The sequence below is a fragment of the Phyllostomus hastatus genome, unplaced genomic scaffold (genome assembly GCF_019186645.2).
Source record: "Phyllostomus hastatus isolate PE091 unplaced genomic scaffold, TTU_PhHast_1.1 phas_contig_148, whole genome shotgun sequence".
Classification (NCBI taxonomy): Eukaryota; Metazoa; Chordata; class Mammalia; order Chiroptera; family Phyllostomidae; genus Phyllostomus; species Phyllostomus hastatus.
The window spans coordinates 23,561,687-23,581,114 of NW_025333607.1; the positions used below are offsets into that span (position 1 = coordinate 23,561,687).

Here is a 19,428-nt window from a genome sequence, read left to right on the forward strand (position 1 = left end):
CACGCTCGAGCCTCTGGGGACAGTCAGTGCTCAGCCTACCCGACGGCCACTGCGGTGACCGCGGAGGGGACCCCGCCAGATCGCCTCGCTGATCAGGCCTGCTCATGGCCATTCTCCGAAATGTGTGTAGAAACGCCAGGAGAAGGATTTGACACTCGCGGACCCGAGGCCACGACACCGAGAGGGTGGCAGCCTGAGAGGGTGGCGGCCGGAGTGCTGGGGGGGTGGGGAGCCTGAGGGGGGGAGGGGGAGGAGCCTGAGATAGGAGGGGGAGGAGTCAGAGGGTCGAGGGTTGGTGGGGGCTGCTCTCTGAGGACTCCACCCGGCCAGACTTGTCTGCTGGCACGTTCCCAGGGCAGAGGAGGGTCTGGGAAACAGCCCTTCCCGGAGTCCGCCCGGTGGGGGCGTGGCCACTGCGCCGAGTCGGGAGACCTCCCAAAGCCGAGGAAACGGAGCAGCCAGGCCAGAGGCTGCCGGCCCAGCGGCCGCAGGGGTCCCACAGCACAGCACAGCACAGTGGGCCCTCACGACGCGGGGCTCTCTTGTGACCTGGGCGGCGTGTGCTTAACCTCCGGGACACCCTTCTCCTTGGCCTTCAGTGCCTCTCTGAGGAGCAGCCCCTCATCCCTTCACTCAGAAGTCTTCCTGGACAGGTCTCCGCCAGGCACCCAGCGGTGACTGGTCCCAGCGCCGCCCCGGGGCAGACGTGCTGTCGGTGAGGCACTCGGCGATGGGCACGGTTCCAAAGTGGGGTGCCGGGTGAAGGAGTGGGGCGCGATGGGGGGCGCTTGTCCCAGCTGGTCGGCTCACGAGAGCGTCCTGGAGGAGACGGGGCTGGGGGCTGCTTCCCGGGGAAGGGCCGCCCGGGGAGGGACACGCGGCCGTGCGGACGTCGAGTTGTCGGCCGGCGTGGGGGAAATCGTCAAAGCAGCCGTGTGTGGCTGGAGTTACCTGATCCCATGGTCACGTGAATCCCAGGTTCACGTGAATCGTGTTCACACAAGTCAGGTCGGCCTGTTCTCGTTCCTGCCCGGTGCTGGGCGGGCGGATGGACACGCTGTCCGTCTGGGGGGGGGTGCCCGCACGTCCTCCGGAAAAGGCTCCGGTCACGGAGTCCCGCTGGCGCGCCCCCCCGTCGCCCCGCGGTGACCGCCTGATGGTCTTCCTGGAGCGCCGCAGCTCCCGAGCCGTGTCCTCGGCTTCGCCCCGCGCCTGGAGACCTCACGCGGAGCCCCAGAGCTGTGTTCATAGGGGTCATCACATGTTACGAGACACTCTAAAACCGTGTGCTTATCAACTTGCTTAAAATAGGAATAACTTACTATAGGCTAGTATAAACCACCTGTTTTAATTGGGATAATTAGATATTGTGCTGGCTAAAAAGCCGGTTTAGCTTTTTCCCTAAAAACACATTTCTCATTTTCACCAGTAACTTCACTGATTTGCACATTCTGAGTATGTCGGCTCCCTCCCGCTATTGGCTGCTAGTGGGCAGAGGCCGGGGCACTGCCACCGTCTTCCGGTGCCTCAGGCAGCCCCGCAGCAGGGAGCTGTTGGGCCAAAGTGTCGGTGGTACCAGGGAACCTGGCAGACGGCTTCCGACACATCCGACCAGTCACAGCTCCTCCTCCGCACACTGCTCCAAGCTTTCTTTGCATTTCCGTTGCACTTTCACCTTTCTTGAAATAGTGAAGCATAATACGCCAAAAACGTTGCATGTTTTCTTCCATCTTCAGTATTTAAATGGCTGCACAAAAATTCACCAGTTTTGTTAAGTTTTTTTTAAATGCACACTGAGGTGACAGCTGTCACACTACAGTTGAACCACATTGTTTCACATGAAGTTAAAGACAGCTCGGGGCTGCTGGAGCCGTCGTGGGGACAAAACGTAGTGGACTTTCGGGCCAGCCCAGTGCTTTCACACGCACAAAGTAATGAGAAGAGTGGAGTTGGCATTGCTCTGCGTTTTTACACATCCTTCTTAACGTCCGGATTCGGTTTGTTTGAGATGGGGTTTTGACCAGAGTCTGTGAAGACAACCTGGGCTCGCGCAGGCACGTGCTTGGGAAAGGCTGGCGAGTCAGACAGCGGCCGGGCAGCCGTGGGCCCTCTCCCTGGGCGGCTGACCGGCAGTGGCGTCTGCAGCCCCGTCCGTCTGGCCGTCCTTGCTGCGCGGCGTCGCGGCGCAGGGCTCTGGCCTGCACTGCGGCTGAGTCCCGCCCGTGTGCGTTGTCCTGGTACCGGGCGCGTGGTGGTTCGGGGCCCCTGGGCTCACCGAGCTGGTCCCCCAGGTGCGCCCCATTGCACGCGGCCCCAGGCCTCAGCCTGGGGGGGGGTTGGGGGGGGCGTGCTCGTGGTGGTGGCCGTGTTCCCCAAATCTCAAATGCGAGGGGCAGAAACACTGGCCATTTCCTTCCCACCCGCAGGCAGGCAGGCGAGCTCCGCCCCTTCCGGGTCTGTGTCACGGTTTGTCTGTCGGCCGTTTGAGTGACAGGGGCACTCCAGGAAGGGAGCGCCTGGTCCCTCCGGCCCGCGGTTTTCCGCAGCGACGGGTCCGCTGAGGCGTGCAGCCCGGGCGCCGTGCGTCCTCTCCGCCCAGCCGCCCGCCCGCCATCGAGGGCCAAGGGCTAATGGGGCCGGTTGCCGCTGCTGCTTGGGCAGGTGGAGCTGGCTCTGGGGCCAGCGGGAGGGCCGTGGCCTCCCTGCTGCTGCGGAAGTCGGTTTGCTCTGGATATGGTCCGACCCCATGCTCGTTGGGAACGGAGGGACAGACAGACGGACGGCCCCTGTCAGCGCAGCTTCCCCTCCTCGTCGGTCTGCGGACACGCTAACACAGCCTGGTTACCGAGGTCTCTGGCCGGGAAGCCATGCATCCCCCGCTGCTCGGAGACGGGCAGCGGTGGGTCCCTAACGGCCCATAACCACAAACAAGCGTCACCGTGCTATTTGAAGCCGGTCAGAAAGTAAGTGTGAGCCCCAGCTGGGGTGGCTCAGTGGACTGAGCGCCATCCTGCAAACCAGAGGGTCTCTGGTTCGATTCCCGGCCAGGGCACACGCCTGGGTTGTGGGCCAGGTCCCCAGTGGGGGGTGCGCAAGAGGCAACCACATGTTGGTGTTTCTCTCCCTCTTTCTCCCTTCCCCTCTCTCTAAAAATAAAATAATAAAATCTTTTGGAAAAAAAACGCATGAGAAAGGTCTGTTTCTGTGTCTGCAGTGCTCACCTCGTCCCTTCTCTCACGGCCGGGCTCGCGGGGCGGCCCTGCCGGTCAGGGCCCAAGACCCAGCCCGTGGGTCGCAGCCCGTGGGTCGTAGCCCGTGGGTCTTTCTGTGGAGCCGTGGCGAGACAGTGCACTGGCTCACGGTGCGCCGGAGCCCCCCGTCCCGGCCCGCCCTGCTAGCGGCCCCCTGCCTGTCCCACGCTCACGCTGCGGTGGAGAGGCGGGAGGCAGGGAGATGGCTCGGGGTGCACACCAGACCGCGGAGCTGAGAGGCCACGCTCTGGACGCCCTTACGCGGGAATCGGAGACGAGCGTCGTCTCGGGGGGCGGGGGCGGGGAGGGAGCTGCTGCGCGCCGGCGCCCAGAGCTGCGTGGGGCGGGCGGCTGGGCTCCCCGGCGAGGGCCAGCGGGGTGACGGTGGCGGGCTTCCCCCGCAGGCCTGCATCGACGAGAACTTCGACATGGTGAGGTTCCTGGTGGAGAGCGGGGCCGCCGTGGACCAGCAGGACAACGAGGGCTGGACGCCCCTCCACGCGGCGGCCTCCTGCGGCTACCTCAACATCGCAGAGTGAGTCTCGTCCGCCCCGGCCTCGGGCCTCGGGTCCCGGGGACGGTCGCACCGCCCCCTGTCGCAAAGCACGGAAGCAGGGGGCTGGCTTGTTTTTAAGGAGCAAGTGGCAGGGTCAAGTCGCTGCTGAGCCCGGTTGTTGTCGGGGCGGTGCCCCCTCTGCGGGCACCTTCCCCCCGCTCCCCCCGCCCCCCTCCCTGCGAGCGGCAGCACGAGGCCGCTGTGCTGAGGCGGTGGCGGGGACAGGAGGCTGCGCTTTCTGAGGGAGCAGTGACGCAGCAGCTTGGGGGGCTCCCTAGCCTCGGGGGGCTCCCCAGCCTCGGGGCAGCTGCACGGGTCCTTGGGGAGCAGTGAGGGTTGCTCCACAGGTCGACTGTTGTTCTCGTTCCGGGGAGGGAAACTAAAGGGGTTTTTACTTTTTTCTGAGAGTGGGTTAGGAAGATAGCCGTACCTAACTGTAACCGCTTTCTGGCTCACGGCAGTCCAGAGGGCTTTCTAGAAACGAGTCTTCCGGGCCGCCGTGGGCCTCAGAACGGGTCACAAGAGGCAAAAGCGGGGTCCCGGTGCCGTGAGCCTGACCCCCGGGGCGGGGGGGGGGGGCGCCGAGCAGAGGTCAGCACGTGTCGCTCGGGAGGCCGAGGGGCAGGAGGAAGTGCCGGGCGCAGGGCGGTGGCCGTGGGGAGGGGCAGCGCAGCGGCCCGCCAGCGGCCCCCAGGGTCTGTCATGGCAGGCCCAGGGCCCCTGCTGGCCGGGCGGGTTCTGGAGCGGGAAGGGCTCTGTTCAGCGGCGTGCGGGGCGCAGTCAGGCGGAAGCGTGTGCTGAGGGCCCGCCGGGCCCACCCTTGGCACGTTGGTCTTCTGGGGAGGGGAGGTGTGGCTGAGGGGTCCTGGGGTGTGCGGGAGCGCGGGGTCCGCACCAAGGGCGCCGGGCACCGTGGAAGGAATGTCGGTGGGAGGCTAGCTGGACCGCGAGGGCCCGGGCTCCAGGAGCGAGGCCGCGCGGGGCTGCCGACCTGCACCAGAGAGAGGCCCGGGGGGCGCCGCCGTGCCCCCCCAGCCCCGAGGGGGCGCAGCGCGGTCCCTTGTCTCGCCTCCGCCTGGTCTTGCTCCCCCGCCCCAGCTCCCCCGCCGGCTCTTCGGGTCCAGGGGCCGGTCTTGTCTTTTTAACATCTCTGCCCTGGCTGGCTGGTGGGGCTCAGTGGACTGAGCTCCAGCCTGCAGACGGAAAGGTCGCGGGTTCGATTCCCAGTCAGGGCACCTGCCTGGGTTGTGGGCCAGGTCCCCAGGAGGGGGTGTGTGAGAGGCAACCACACACGGATGTTTCTCCCTCTCTTCCCCCTCTCTTCCCCTCTCTAAAAATAACTAGATAAAACCCTCACCAAAGTAACAATAAAATGGAACCCACAGTGTCTGAGACGCACCCCCTCGGGCTGCTGACTCGGGTCGGGCTGAAGTCCGGCTGCAGTTGTTGTTCTGCTTCAAGGACCTCGGGCCCTTGACGGGGCTCCCAGTGGTGCTGGGACTCTCGCGGGCCCCCCGGGGGCCTGGTCTGGTGAAAAGATGGGTGGGACCCGAGGTCAGAAGACCGGGCCGTGACCCCTGCCTCTCGCCGCCTCCGCGACTTTAGGGGCATCCCTGGCGCCGGGAGCCCCGTTCCTGGCCTGGCCACGCTCCGCGTCGGGTCTCGGGGGCGTGCGCGCGTGCAGCCGGGTCGGGGTGACGGGCAGTGTCGGTTCTGGTCGTGTCTGCGCAGGTACTTCCTCGACCACGGGGCCAGCGTGGGCGTCGTCAACAGCGAGGGCGAGGTGCCCTCCGACCTCGCGGAGGAGCCTGCCATGAAGGACCTCCTTCTGGAGCACGTGAAGAAGCAAGGTAGCCTCGGCCCCGGGAAGGGGCCCCTCACAGGCGGGGTGGGGGGCCCTGCCGGGAGGGGCACGGGTCTCCGGGGAGGACATCGGCCGTCGTGACACTCAGTCTCTTGCCCGCCCCTCACCCACAGTCGCACTCACCCGAGGGTGCGGCCGCGGTGGCCCTTCCTGGTGCCGGCTGGTAGGAGGGGCCGCTCTGGCCACGTCCCTGCGTCTGCCGGTTACCCAAAGTCGGAGAGACGTCATCCCTGGCCCTTACGGAAATGTGCCGGCCTCTGTGCCAGGGCGTTCGGCACCGGCCTCCCCTGCCTTTGCGAGTGCAGCCTCCTGCCCATTCCCCCTCCCGGCCCCGGGGCAGAGCCGGGTGCTCGGAGTCCCCGTGCTGGCTGGGACGGGCTCTGCGGCCCTTCTGGGCTCCTCCCTCGCCGGTGGCCGGGGGGCGCGGCAGCCGTTTTCACCTCCGAGGGCAGGCGCTGTGACCTGCAAGGGCACCCTGAAACGGACGGCTCCGAACAAAGGCCACAGCATAAAGGGAACAGCCCCCGGGCCCCTCGTCCTCAGAGCGGGAAGCGGCTTTGGGGGCGGCCCCCGATGGACCCGCCCTCACGCAGCTTCCCGGCACGCGGGGGGGTCCGACCCGCGTCTGCAGACGCCCTGTCTGCCCACGAGGGGGGACAGCGCCCAGCCTGTCCGCTGCAGGCCCTTCGAGCCCAGGTGGGGGGCGGTGGTGACGCCGTGGCTGCCTGTGGCCCCCGCAGGGGTCGACCTGGAGCAGGCGCGGAAGGAGGAGGAGCAGCGGATGCTGCAGGACTCCAGGCAGTGGCTCAACAGCGGCAAGGTCCAGGACACCAGGCAGCCCCGCTCCGGGGCCACCGCGCTGCACGTGGCTGCCGCCAAGGGCTACTCCGAGGTCCTCAGGTGCGTCGGCCACGTCGCCCGGCGGGCGGGAGGTGGGCTCAGGGCCCGCAGCCTTTGGAGCCGGGGGGGCGAGGTTTTCTGCTGCATTTCTGCGGCCGCCTCCCCGGACCTCCCGGCCTTCCCTCCCGTTTGCCGGGGCCCCGGGTGGCTCGCAGCCCCGCTGTCCCTCCAGGCCCTCGCGGGTGGGTCTGACGGGGCCCCCTGCTGCCCCCATGCACTCCCTGCTGTGAGGGGCCCTGCGGGACGGGCCTCAGTCTGCCGCTCCCGGGCTCCCCCGTCAGGGGCTCGCACCTGGCGTGGGCGTGTCTGGCCGGAGCTGACTGGCTGCAGGCACAGCCCCCCTGCACCAGGCCCGCCCGAGGCGGCACAGCCCCCTGCACCAGGCCCGCCCGAGGCGGCACAGCCCCCCTGCACCAGGCCCGCCCGAGGCGGCACAGCCCCCTGCACCAGGCCCGCCCGAGGCGGCACAGCCCCCCTGCACCAGGCCCGCCCGAGGCGGCACAGCCCCCCTGCACCAGGCCCGCCCGAGGCGGCACAGCCCCCTGCACCAGGCCCGCCCGAGGCGGCACAGCCCCCTGCACCAGGCGCAAGGCGCACCGTCCAAGAGCCCCGGCTGGGGCCGGCCGAGCCAGGCTCCACTCACTCTTGGGCGCACACCCCACGCAGCACCTCTGCCGGCCCCGGCTGTGCCTGGGGCTCCCATGCTGCCTTCGGGGCCTGCCCCCCCACCCTCCGTGTGGTAACAGAACCCTGAGTGGGCTCGGGGGCAGGGGACCTCGACCCCGTGGCTTTGTGGGGCGGGGTCTCCGGCAGGAAGCCGCAGCGGAGGGCGTGAAGGCCTGGCGGGCTCCCCCCCAGGCTGCTGGTCCAGGCCGGCTACGACCTGGACGTGCGGGACCACGACGGCTGGACGCCCCTGCACGCCGCTGCGCACTGGGGCGTGAAGGAGGCCTGCTCCATCCTGGCCGAGGCCCTCTGCGACATGGACGCCCGGAACAAGCTGGTGAGCGGGCCCGCCCCACCGGGGCCACGAGCCTGCGCCGGGTCTCGGCCCCGGGGGCTCCCCCCAGGCCCTCGGGGGTGCAGCCCTGCGGCGGCGGTCTGCTCCCCATGCCACCCACTGGCCACATGGAGGGCTGGCTGTGTGTGGGGGGGGCACTGCCGACCCGGCCCCGGCCCCACTGACGCGGAAGCCCCTGAAGGCACAAGCGGACGCAGCTGCATCTGCCCCTGGCCAGGCCTGAGGCTCCGCCTGTGGTGAGGCGAGAAAGGCTTTGTTTTACTTTTTTTCAAAAAAAAAGAAAAAAGATTCTATTTATGCTTAAGGAGGGATAGGGCAAAAGAGAAGGAGAAAAACATCAGCGTGTGGTGACCTCTCATGCGCTCCCTGCTGGGGACCTGGCCCACAACCCAGGCCTGTGCCCTGACTGGGGTTCGAACCAGCGACCCTTTGGTTTGCAGGCCGGCACTCAACCCACTGAGCCACACCAGCCAGGGCTCATTTTACTTTTTTTATTATTGGTTTTTTAGCCCTTCCCTGAGGACTGCTCACTGACTTTAGGGAGGATGAGGGAGGGAGGGAGTCAGCGAGAGGGGAGACACATCGGTCAGCTGCCTCTCGTGTGCACCACGACCCAGGACAGACCCGCAGCCCAGGCCTGGGCCCCGACCAGAAAACAAACCCACGACCTCTCAGCTCGGGGGACGGTGCTGCAGCTCCTGAGAAGCCCAGCCAGGGGGTCGCTTTACTTTTGGCTCAGAGACTCGTGACGGCTGAGCGCATGCAGTCAGGCCTTTTAAAGCGGTGACCTGACAAGGCGCCTTGAGTTTGCCTGACACCGTGCTGCTGTGCCCGCGTCCTTACGTCTGCGGAGTCCCGAGGAGCTTCCCGGGGTCCAGAGGCGCAGCCCTCCGCTGGGTCAGTGGTGCTCTGCCTCCCTCCCGCCTCCCCTGAGCCGGGCCCTCGCCTGCGCCGGTGCTCCCCTGCAGAGCCGGGCTCGAGGCGTGACCTCGAGCTTGTGTGTCCCGCTCCCGCCGAGGCCCCCGAGGCCCCCGTGTGTGCACCGTGGTGAGGAGGGCCAGGTCGGGGCAGACGGCATGTGGGTATCAGCCACGTTCTCAGTGCTGTTTGGTGGAACGGCAGACCCCCATGAGGACACGCTGCCTCCCGGGACAGCGGACGGGCCCGTCGTGGCCTCCGTGGAGCCGCGCACGGGGGAGGGGGAGGCCGCTGCGGCGGGAGGCGGGGCGCGGGGCGCGGGCCGGCAAGGGCTCTGACGGAGGCGCGGGGCCGCGGCGCCCCTCCCTCCCTCCCCCCCCTCCGCAGGGCCAGACCCCATTCGACGTGGCCCACGAGGGCCTCGTGGAGCACCTGGAGATGCTGCAGAAGAAGCAGAGCGTGGTGAGTCCGCGTGCGGGGCCCCGGCCCCGTCTGCCCTCGGGGAGGCCGCTGCCCCCTCGGGGGCCGTCAGCAGCCAGAGGGGAGGGAGGTCCGGGGGCCCAGGGTGGTGAAGGCCCCTCGTTAGAAGCAGGCCCTCGAGCGGCCGGAGGTCAGAAACCGCGGCAGACCAGCTGCCCCCGGGCTCCGGAAGACCAGTGTGTGAAACCGGTTCCCGCCCCCCCGGGCCGGCCTCCTGCCTGCCCCTCGGGAGGACAGGGCCCTCCGAGCCGAGGTGGCCGCTGACCCGTGCCGCCGCCGCCTCGTTTTCCAGCTCCGGAGCGAAAAGGAGGCGCGGAGTGCGCTCATCGAGTCGGGCCTGAGCGGCGGCGGGCTGCAGGGCGGACCCCTTCGGAAGTAAGGCCCTCGGGGCGCGCGGCCCACCCACTGTGCACGCGGGTCTGCGCGACAGAAACGTCCGTCTCAGCCACACGACCTCCGAATGCGTGGGGGCGTCCGAGGGCAGGGAGGGCGTGGATGCTGGGGGGGTGGCGCCTCGGGGGCGGGTGGGTTTGGAGTTCAAGGACGGGCTCAGGGCCCCCGCGGGCCACGGCAGGCACGGATGCTGCGGGGTGGTTTCCGCTCGCCTGCCGCGTCGGCGCCCAGGCTCCCGGCCCTCCCTGCCCTGTGCCGCACGGGCGGGGGCGGCTCCAGCCCCGCCGGGAGCCTCAACCTGCGGGGGGGGGCTCGGGGACGCGGGGACACGCATGCAGGCCCGTGGCCTCGTCCTCCTGGCACGGGACCATCAGGGCACCGGGGGGGGGGGGGGGACACGTCCGTCCTTCCTCTGCGGCGCTCAAGCTACCCTCTCCGCGCAGCAAAGAGAAGCTGCTGTACGAGGAGGAGACGCCCAAGGCCCAGGAAGTGGAGGAGCAAGACAAGGAGTCCAGCAGCTCCAGCTCGGAGGAGGAGGGCGAGGACGAAGCCTCAGAGTCCGAGGCTGAGAAGGAGGCAGGTAATGCGGGTGCTCCCGCGTGGGCCCTGTGTTTGGGGGCAGGTGCGCCCGCCCGTCGGAGAGCCGGGGCCCCGGAGGCCGTGGGGGCTCAGGGGGCCGAGCTCTGTGTTCAGAGGCGAGCCGGGCGACCTGGAGCGTGCGGCCGTGAGAGCCCTGGGTGGAGCCGGGGCCGCGGTCCTGCAGCCTCAGGGTGTGGCCCACGGGGGAGCCCTGGGGGGGGGCACCCGCTCTGGCCTGGGACCCTCGAGTTCATGACTGGGCACGAGTTCATGGTGGCATCCGTGTCCCCTGACCTTGGCCGTGGCGGGGCCCACGGTGAGGCATTAGCTCCTTCTGCTCTTCGGGCCCAGGTCCTCCGAGGCCCGGGTCCTCCCCATGGAGGGGCGGCACCACCCTTCCTCGTGTCTCCTTCTGTGGGCTCGAGACCCCCACGCCGGGGGGCGGGGGACCAGTGGCCGCAGCGAGAGCGCCGGCACCGCTGAGCTGCAGTGTTGGGACGGCGTCCGTTCACTGAGCCCTGAATCTTTGTGGAGCAGCCACAGCTCATCCTGAAAATGCCAGAGCAGAGCCCCTCCCAGCCCCTGCACGGCCGTCTCGGGCTGTGTTCACGGCGCGTCGAGTGCGCCCGGTGCCGGGAGGTGTGCTCCCGCCCGCCGCCCCCTTGGGTCACGCCACGCCGCAGCCCTGCTTGACCCTGGGGACCCCCTCCCGGCTCCGCCTGCCTGCAGTGCAGACTGTCAGCGCCCCCCCTGCCCCCCCCCCCGTCCCTGGCTCCCAGCGGGGCTTCCCAGCACTGTCCCTCATGAGGACTGGCTGTGGCCACAGGAGGGTGTCGCCACGTACCCACCGAAGAACTCGAACTTGACACGTGATGTGGAGGACGTTGTCAGTCACGTGCGGGGGAGCTGCGGTTCAAGCCACGGGGCAGCCTCAGCACTGAGTCCCTCCGCCCCGTCCGCCTGGGGAGTGGGGAGCGGGCAGACCCTGAGTCCCTGGGGAGGTGCTCGCGCACACGGGCCGACATCTCACCGGCTCTCCTGCGTCCTGTGTCTCCCTGGCAGATGGGGAGCCTGAGGCCGTGAGCAGCCTCTCCAGCCCGGAGAGCAAGGGCTGCGGGGAGGAGCCCGTCCCGGCCCCAGCCCTGAACCCCTCCGCCACCCCGGCCCGGAAGGTGAGTGTCTGGGAGGCAGTTTGGGTGCTGGGTTCCCGCCGCCGCCGCCACAGCAGCAGCCGCAGCAGCAGCAGCTAGAGAGGCCTCCAGGGCGGCGCTCCTGCAGCACAGCAGAGACATGCCCTTTCCCGTCTGTCCCGTCTGGGCCTGCCCAGGCCGTGCTCGCCAGCACCGTAGAGGCAGGGGGCCCCGGCCCGGAGGGCCAGTGGGTGCCGTGCCTGGTGAGGACCCCCTCTCTGGCGCAGAGATGACCGACCACCTCGTCTCCAGACGTGGTCCCCTCGGGGTCAGGGCTCCGACACGCGGGTCTGGGGGAGCAAGGGACCCAGATCCTGCCTCCGAAACAGTGCCCTCGAAAGCCGCAGGACGGCCACCAAATGACCCTGCCTGCGATGTGCTTGGGCGGCACCGGATGTGTCTGGTGGCCTGGGACCGAAAGGAAAGCCAGTGGCTGCTCTCCCCGCATCCGAAGGGGAGCTGCGTGGAGCTTGGGGGGCCGGGGCTCTCGGCCCCCGCGTCGGCTGTGGGGAGGGCCGCTCTCCTCGTTCGCTTCCCACCTGCACTTCGCTTCCGGAGCCCTGTCTCCCGCTCCTGGGGGGCAGAGAGCCCAGGACCAGGGAGCCCATGGAGGGGCAGCAGCAGCAGCAGCAGCAGCAGCACCGCCTGGGCGGGGCGGCGAGGGTGACCCTGCCCGCCGAGTGCGCCTGGCTGTGGGCTGGGGGAGGGTCCGAGTTCCCCCGAGCGCAGCCGCCGGAAGCTCCGGCCTGGCTCGACGCTGCCTTCCCGGCCTTCCCAGGCCCTCTGGGTCGGGGAGCCGGGGTTCTGGCGCCAAGGTGGAGGCCCAGGCCCGGCACCAGGGGTGTGGCTGTGACGGGCACCGCCTCGCCCATCACTCAGGGGAGCCTGGGCCCGCCCTCTGCTCAGGGTGTTGCCAGACTGCCCACCTTTCAAAGGAAAAACGCTGCATTTAAAAAGGGCACACTCACACCTGCACTCACTCCGCCTCGCTGGAGTGCTGCTGTGAAGGGCGTCTGCCCCCCAGCCCGGCCTCCGGCGCCGGCGGGGCCCGTGCCCGTGGCCAGCGAGGAGAGGAGGAGAGTGGGACCTGAGGCGCGGGCCTCGGCGTCCCTGCCACACCGTCCTGTCCCGCCCGGGAGGAGGCCTGGGACCCGACCCGGCTAGGCGGAGACGGCGGCTGGTGCCTGCAGACCCAGGGGCCCCGGACGGCCTGTGTGCCGACACCCTTGTTTTCCGTGGGTCCCGGGAGCGACCTGACGGAGGGCAGGGTGCACCTCCCCTGCGCTCGCTTCCTGAGGCCGACGTTGTTCTGGGGACGCGGTGCTCGGCCCGCGGAGCTCCTGGCGTGAGGCTGCGGCTGGAGCTCGGGGCTGTGCGGGTCCCCCGTACGGCCAGATGGGGCCCCAGCCCCCTCTCGGCGCCTCGCACACGCGTGGGCACGGGCTCACTCTGCCCGTCCCCCGGCGGGGGGGGCCTGTGGAGGCCTGGATGAGGGTCCCGCTCCCAGCGACACGCCGGCCGAGAGCGGGTGTGGAGAGGGGGTGTGGCCAGGACCCGGGTCTCACGCGCCCAGGCTCAGCACCGGCTGCTCAGGGGAGAGAGGGTCTGCTTGCCCGGGCGGCCTGGTCGGGGCAGCCGTGCGAGGGTCCGGGGCTCGTGGGCGAGGCAGCTGTGGGGGCGCGTGGCGCCTGTGGCGACGACGCAGCGCTGGCCCCAACCCCGCCCCCCCTCTGCTCACCCCCTGCCCTGCAGCCCTGCAGCGTCTTGAACAAGCCGGAGGAGCCCAGAGACGAGTCCCCCTCCTCCTGGCGCCTGGGCCTCAGGAAGACCGGCAGCCACAACACACTGAGCACGGCCACCGACGCCCGGGAGGCCGCGAGGGACCGGGGCTCCGCCCTCTGCCGCTCCGCCTCCAGCCCCCGCGTCTCCTCCCTCCTGGACAACAGGGACAAGGTGCGGCCTGGACCTCACTGGGCTCTGGGGGACGGGCGTGCGGGCAGGGCGGGCAGGGCGTCCTGTGCTGTCTTCGCCCGGCGAGAGAGGAAAACCCTGGTCTTTGGCCTGCGTCCATGCCTCCCTGTCCTTCCCGGGGCAGAAATGCGTCCGAAGCGTGAGCACTGGCCGCGGCCTGCAGGGTCCCTGGAGTGGCACCAGCGGTCTGTGCGTAAGCTGTCCGTGGCCGGGCCCCTCAGCCGGCCCCGCCGTGTGGCCGACACGCAGGCAGAGCCACGCGGAGGGAGGGGGCCGGAGTCCCGCCTGCTCGCCTGGGGCCGGGGCCGGCGCATCCGTCGGCTCCTGGCGGCCCCTCGGGCTGGGGAGGGCCGGTGGCCCGTCCTGCCCCGGCTGCCGCGTCCCTGGGTGCTCCAGGCTTTTCCCGGGAGGACCGGTCCCCTGCGTGGTTGCGCCTGTGGCAGAAACTCGGCCATGAGCCTGAGAGCCAGTCCTCCGCAGCCGCACGCCCGCCCCGCCCCACCCTGCCCCGTGTGCTCGGGACCGCGGCTGGAAGTGGGGGTCTGCGGGCGTGTGGCCGCGGCCCGGGCCTCACCCGTCTCGGCCCCACAGGACAGAGACGGCAGAAGCTACTTCAGCTCCCTGGCGCCCCGGAGGTTGGGCAGCCCTCGCGACGCCGAGGAGAAGGAGAACAGGTAGCCAGGCACAGCTGCTTCCGCGGCCCCTCCCCCCACCCTGCGGGCCTGTCCGGGGCAGCTGCTGGGCCCCAGGGTGGCGGGGCGGTGGGCAGTGGGGGCTCCAGCTCCCCCAGCCTCCCCCTCCCAGCACAGACCTGCCCCGGGTGGTCGGCCACTGGCAGGGCTGCTCCGTAGCTGGCCCAGTCAGCTCCTGGCTGCCAGTCAATAAAGCTCGGTCCTCCTCCGCTCGAACGAGGGCGTCCCCGAGCCGCGTAGCAGAGCCCCGCCCGGCCCCGGGCCCTCGGGTGCAGCCCTCCGGACACCTGCAGGCCCCTGTCAGAAAGGGGGGCTCTCGGCCGCCTCCCCTCCCAGGCCTGCTGAGCTGTGGCCCCTGCTGCGGCAGCACCCGCGGTGGCCAGGGGCCCTGTGGGGCCCGCGTGGGGCCCGGGAGGACCGGTCTGGGGCCCCGATCTCCAGCGAGGGCCTCAGAAACGCCGCCCTGCTCCTTCCCGGGAGCCTCCCACCCGCGAGGCTCAGGAGCCCCCAGAGGGCCCTTCTCCCCGCCCGCCCCATCGCCCCCCTCTCTGCCTCCTGCCGGCGGGGAGCCCGGGAGCTTCCACACGGGAGCCGGAGTGCCCTCTCCCCGGGAGGCTCGGCCGATGTGCGCAGGGCGCGGCGCCCGTGGCCGTGAGCCGGCTCTGAGGTCGGCTCCCAGCAGCGGCCTGAGCCCTCGCTCAGCTCTCCGCCCGCCAGCGAGGGGGTGCCAGGCCCAGAGCCCGCCTGCCCCGGAGCCTCGTGCAGCCCCCCCCCACCCCCCCACCCGGCTCTCCCCCGCGGGCGGGGGCACGTGCTGTGGGTGCCGGCCCGCGGCAGAGGCCAGTCAGGGGCCTTCTCTCCCGCCTAGCAGAGAGTCGGCGGCGAACCTGGTGCGGAGCGGCTCGCACGCCCGGCCGCCGCGGAGGGACGAGGCCAAGGGGCACGAGGCGCCACAGACCGCCACCCCCTCCACCTATGTGTCGACCTACCTGAAGAGGTACCGGTCCCCCGGGCGGGCGGGCGCGAGCGAGCGAGCGTGGGGTTGTGCCTTTTCTGGCCCACCAGCAGCAGCACAGAATGAGTCAGGAGGGAAGCACGTTTAGATTTCGTGGGCGTGGCAGTCGGCTGATTTGAAACTAAAATTGACGACTTTCCTTCACTGCTGTGGAGTGAGCTAACCGCACACGCTCACCGCAGACGGCGGGAACTCACGCCCGCCCTCTGGGGCCTGTTCGGCCGCCGGGCGCCGCCTGCCCCCAGGGACGCCGCGCAGGCCGCGGCCTGAGAGGACCCCCACCCGCTCAGGCTGTCCTGGGGGGAGGGAGGGAGGGAGGGAGGGGGACCCCGACGGGCGGCCAGGGTGGGAGAGGGGCGGCTCTGCGTTGCGCTGACGCAGCTCCACGCGGAGGCCCGCTCATCAGGGACTTGAGTTGTTTCCTTTGTGACTTTGATGGCCCTCAGATCCGCGGAGATGAGCAGCTCGCAAGCTCGGTGCGGAGCAGGTACCCGGGTCTCCCCCCTCCTCACCTGTGCCCCTCTTCTGCAGCCTCCTCCTCTGCCGCCTGCCGGCGCCTTTGCCGGCCCTCACCGCGCCTCTGCCGGGCCGCGGGGCTCTGCGACCTGCCTCCTCAGTGCTGCACAGCGGCCTCTGCCTCGGAGCTGGGGGAGTCTGGCCTCACGCTCGCTCTGAACCCTCTCTCCGCCCCCACCCTCAGCTGCCCCTCGGCGCCGGGACCCTCAGGGGAGGCAGCTCCGACCTCAGACTGTGTTTGGGGTCAAAGCCCGTCTCCACCGATGGGCAGAGCCTGGTCTGCTAGCTCGTGGCTGCCGGGTGGGACGCCCGCCTGGGGGCCTGTAAGGAGGGGAGAGACACGCCCAGTGGGCCCGGTCCCCCGGCTTCTGGAACCCGGCGCCCCGTGGTCTCTGAGGCTGCGGTGTGGGTCCGCACAGCCCACGGCTGGGCCCAAGCCTGTGCTGAGAAAACGGTGTTGACCGTCCAGCCAGAGAGGCCGTGGCCCTGAGACGCCCCGGCAGGCCGTTCTTTTGTGGGGGGGGTGTCACACTCTGGCTGAGGGGGCGGCGTGGGGTCCGGCCTCGCCGCAGGGTGTGGCTCGGGGGATGGAGGGGAAAAGGGCGGCCTCAGGGTGGGGCGCAGGCTTTGAGACGCGGGTGTTCTCCAAGAGCAGACGGAGGGCCTGCTTCCTGCTTCCCGCTGGGTGGGGGGGGGGTGGTCTCTGCAGCCTCTCTCCCGCAGCCCGAGCCTCTCTCAGTGTTACAGCGTCTCAGGGCCTTTGTGAACGCAAGGGCTCTCCCGCCGCCACTGGCTGCAGAGGGAGTGTGAGCAGGCGCTGGCCACCAGCTGTGGGAGCCTCGCCAGCTCCCCGGGTTCTGGCTGGCTCTGGTCTTGGGGCGGAGGTCCTAGTTCACGGCCCGAGGAGACGCATCTTTTCAGAGAAGGGTTCGTAGCTCTGTTGGCCACCCCTCAGGTGTCTCATTACTGTCACGGTCAGGGACAGTTTTTTAAAGCTTTTCACCCAGATGGTGGCTTGCTGCGGGCGAGACAGCTCTCGCTGGCGTTCGGTTGGGACAGAAACGCTGTCCTGTGTCACCCACACGTGTGGCTCTCTAGGCTCAGGGCTGGAAGCGCCCCCGGACACCTCCTCCACAGAGCTCCTCCACTGGCGTCCACGCTCGCGCTCTGCGTCTCAGCCGCCCACTCGCCAGGCTCTGGGTCTGACCCGGCCTCCCAGAGCTGCTCTGCAGCCGGTGGGCACGGGGGCGGGGGGGTGCATGGCCGCCGCTCAGGCTTGGTCGGGGACGGGTTTTTCTGGCACACCTCCTGTCCTCCCTCTCCCGGCCTCGCCACCGCGGGCGCTCTCGGGTGCCTCCGGCCTGCGCCCCTCCTGCCCCCTCCTCGGGGGCCGGGAGACACCTGCTTGCTGCCGGCAGCCGGCCCCACCGGGCCTCTCCCCTGCCAGGGCTGCGCCCTCTCTGTCCTTCTGTCCCTCTGCATCCCTCCCGGGGCCGCACGGGGGCGGCCGCCTGTCCCCAGGGGGGCGCCGTGTGTGTGTCTTTCAGCGCTGCCCTTGCTCGTGGCAGTGGCCCCACGCGTCCCTCCGTTTCGGCCGTCCGTCTCCTGCCGCCTCGCCCGCTCCCGGGGCCCCTCCACCCGTCGGGCAGCCGGCGGCAGCCTGCTCTTCTCGCCCTGCCCGGCAGCGCCGCCGCCGCGCGCCCGCACCACACGGCAGGTGAGGCCTCTTGGAGCCGCTGCGGCGACAGTCGTCCTCGCCGTCGCCTCTGGACGCACGAGACGTGAGCGGAAGCGGCTCCGTGGCTGCGGCAGCGGCGTGAGCCCCCGCTGCGCCCCCGTCGTCCGGTGAGGCTGCCTCTGCTGCGACGTCACCCGCCAGCCACAGCCGCCCGTCCGACAGTCGTCACCGTCGAACAGTCGCCACCGTCGAACAGTCGCCACCGTCGAACAGTCGTCACCGTCGAACAGTCGTCACCGTCGAACAGTCGTCACCGTCGAACAGTCGTCACCGTCGAACAGTGGCCACCGCGCGCTGGGGGGTGGCACCGCGGACTGGCTGCCTCCGTGCCTCCGTCCGTCGCTCACCGGCCGCGGCCTCGGCGGAGGGTCACAGCGCTGCGGCAGACCACACGCGGAGCCCCCCGTGTTGGGGGAGAGCCTCCCGGAGACCCCCAGCCAAGGAGCGTCCTGCTGGACTCACCGCGTGCGGGGAGGACAGTCGCGTGTGGGTCCGGGCCCTGTGCCCGGGGCGCGTCTCCTGGACTGTGGGTCGCCTGGGGGCGGGCCGTGTCCTTAGGGAGGCACGCAGGGTGCAGTGTGGTCTCGGCGGGGCCCGGGGCTCTGTGCGCGGCAGACGCCTTTTTCCTTGTGGGCGTGGGCACGGGGACTCCTCTCGGGGTCTCGTCTCTGACACACAGGAAACGCAAGTGTTAACGATGGTGCTGCCGCAAGAACACGCCGATGGCGGCACCTGAGGGGTGGTTCTCAGTCTCTGGCTTCTTTCCTGAAAGTCCGTGGTGGTCCCTCATTTGGCCAGAAGGGGCAGGCGCACAACGGCCTGTAGCCCGTGTGATGATGCAGAAAGGTGTAGGGTTGCCATAGCCACGCACCTGCACGGGCAGGTAAACGGCACCGCCATCGAGGGGGAGGCTGACGCTCGGGGAAGCCCCTTGGCTGACGGCCCAGACCCGGGCCTGGGGGGAGCAGCAGCTGCCTCTGCTGGGCTCCGGGCGTCGGGCCAGGCCCCGCCCAGAAATCACACAGGCATCCACTTTGCTCACACGCACACGCAGCAGCAAGTCCAAGCAGTGATGGCCTACATGTGACCGAGGTGCTGGTTCTCTTTCCTTCTCGCAAGAAAGTCCAGAAATAAGCCGGGCTGGCCCCCAGCTCCAAAGTCACCAAAGGACCCAGGCTCCTCCTCTTCACTTTACAGTGCTTAGGTGGTTTCCGTTGGTTGCCTCATGGTCCAAGATAGCTGCCAGAGCACCAGCCATCACGGCTGCCTTCTAGATAGGAAGGAGGAAGAAAGGGGGAAATGTGCAAAGAAGGATGCCTCTGAGAATGTTCCCCAAAGCACTATCTTCTGCTTCTGTATCACTGGCTACCTCTGTCCGCCAGAGAGACCTTGGAAAAGGCGGATTTCTGACCAAGTGCCTCCCGCTCTCAGCAGCATAGCGGCTCTGTTACCGCAGAAGAGCAAGGAAAGGAGTGTGTACTGGACAGCTGGCTGCCTCGGGCACACGCGTCAGTTAGCGTCCCTCAGGGAGCCGTCCCGTGTGCGACACGCCACCCTCAGGCCACCGACACGGAAGCGAGACGCCAGGGTCGCCCAGCAGGCGGGGCTGAGGCAGGCCCTGGGCCCCGGCTGTGCGTGCATGTGGCTTCCACACGCCTGTGCATGGGGCCGCGGACCGGGCGCTCCGACGCGCTGCTGCGCCGAGTCAGCACAGGGCCTGCCTGCCCGCGAGCACACCGCCCCGTCGCACCCACTCGTGGGCACACACTCGTGGGCACACACGGCCGTCCTCGCCTGAGGACGTGGCTGTCCTCTGCGTTGCTTTCAGCGAGCGGGGAAGAGGGAGAGAGACCCTCACCAGCGAGCGGCCTCCTCGAAGTCACCCCGGCCAGGGCCCGCCGTCCCCGCTGTCCCCGCCGCACAGGCGATGGTCAGGGAGGTTCAGTTGGCCGGAACGTAGCCCCACGTCGCCTGGAGCCTCTGACCCTCGCTAAGAGCCCCCCCCACCCCGCTGCACACTCGCTGAGAGGAGAGTGGGTGGCCCCAGCCCAGGTCCCGCCCCGCGCAGCTCCGGGAGCCGGAGCTCCCCTGCAGACAGGCGGGAGCGTGTCGGTGCCGTCAGCCCGGGAGAGCGTCAGTGAGGCGCGGACAAGTGAGGCGCCTTTCCACGGCTCTGGTCCCGGCCGATGTCGCTGGCACTCCCCGTGCACATCTCGAAGTCCGCGGAGTCCTTCGCCTCAGTCTTTTAGTTAGGAGGGGGGCACGGTGCTTCGCCTTCTGTCCTCCTGGCCCCGCCTCCAAGCCGCCCCGTCCCGTTCCCGCACCTGCTTCTGGGCGAGGCACC

General features: G+C 69.6%; 1 protein-coding gene across 5 annotated transcripts in view; it reads left to right on the plus strand.

Moving 5' to 3' along the window:
• The window catches only part of PPP1R12B (protein phosphatase 1 regulatory subunit 12B), a 67,981-nt gene that overhangs the window by 12,191 nt on the left and 36,362 nt on the right, over positions 1-19,428 (plus strand). For 3 of the 5 annotated variants that reach the window (XM_045817521.1, XM_045817530.1, XM_045817540.1), the window contains exons 2-12: positions 3,656-3,786; positions 5,539-5,657; positions 6,412-6,571; positions 7,430-7,574; positions 8,898-8,972; positions 9,283-9,365; positions 9,827-9,963; positions 11,025-11,134; positions 12,905-13,105; positions 13,715-13,797; positions 14,687-14,812. In XM_045817521.1, the coding sequence (XP_045673477.1) occupies positions 3,656-3,786; positions 5,539-5,657; positions 6,412-6,571; positions 7,430-7,574; positions 8,898-8,972; positions 9,283-9,365; positions 9,827-9,963; positions 11,025-11,134; positions 12,905-13,105; positions 13,715-13,797; positions 14,687-14,812 (1,370 nt within the window). Of the gene's footprint in view, positions 1-3,655; positions 3,787-5,538; positions 5,658-6,411; positions 6,572-7,429; positions 7,575-8,897; positions 8,973-9,282; positions 9,366-9,826; positions 9,964-11,024; positions 11,135-12,904; positions 13,106-13,714; positions 13,798-14,686; positions 14,813-15,276; positions 15,318-16,444; positions 17,083-19,428 lie in introns of those variants that run through there. The other 2 variants (XM_045817549.1, XR_006783267.1) reach the window with 2 other exon arrangements.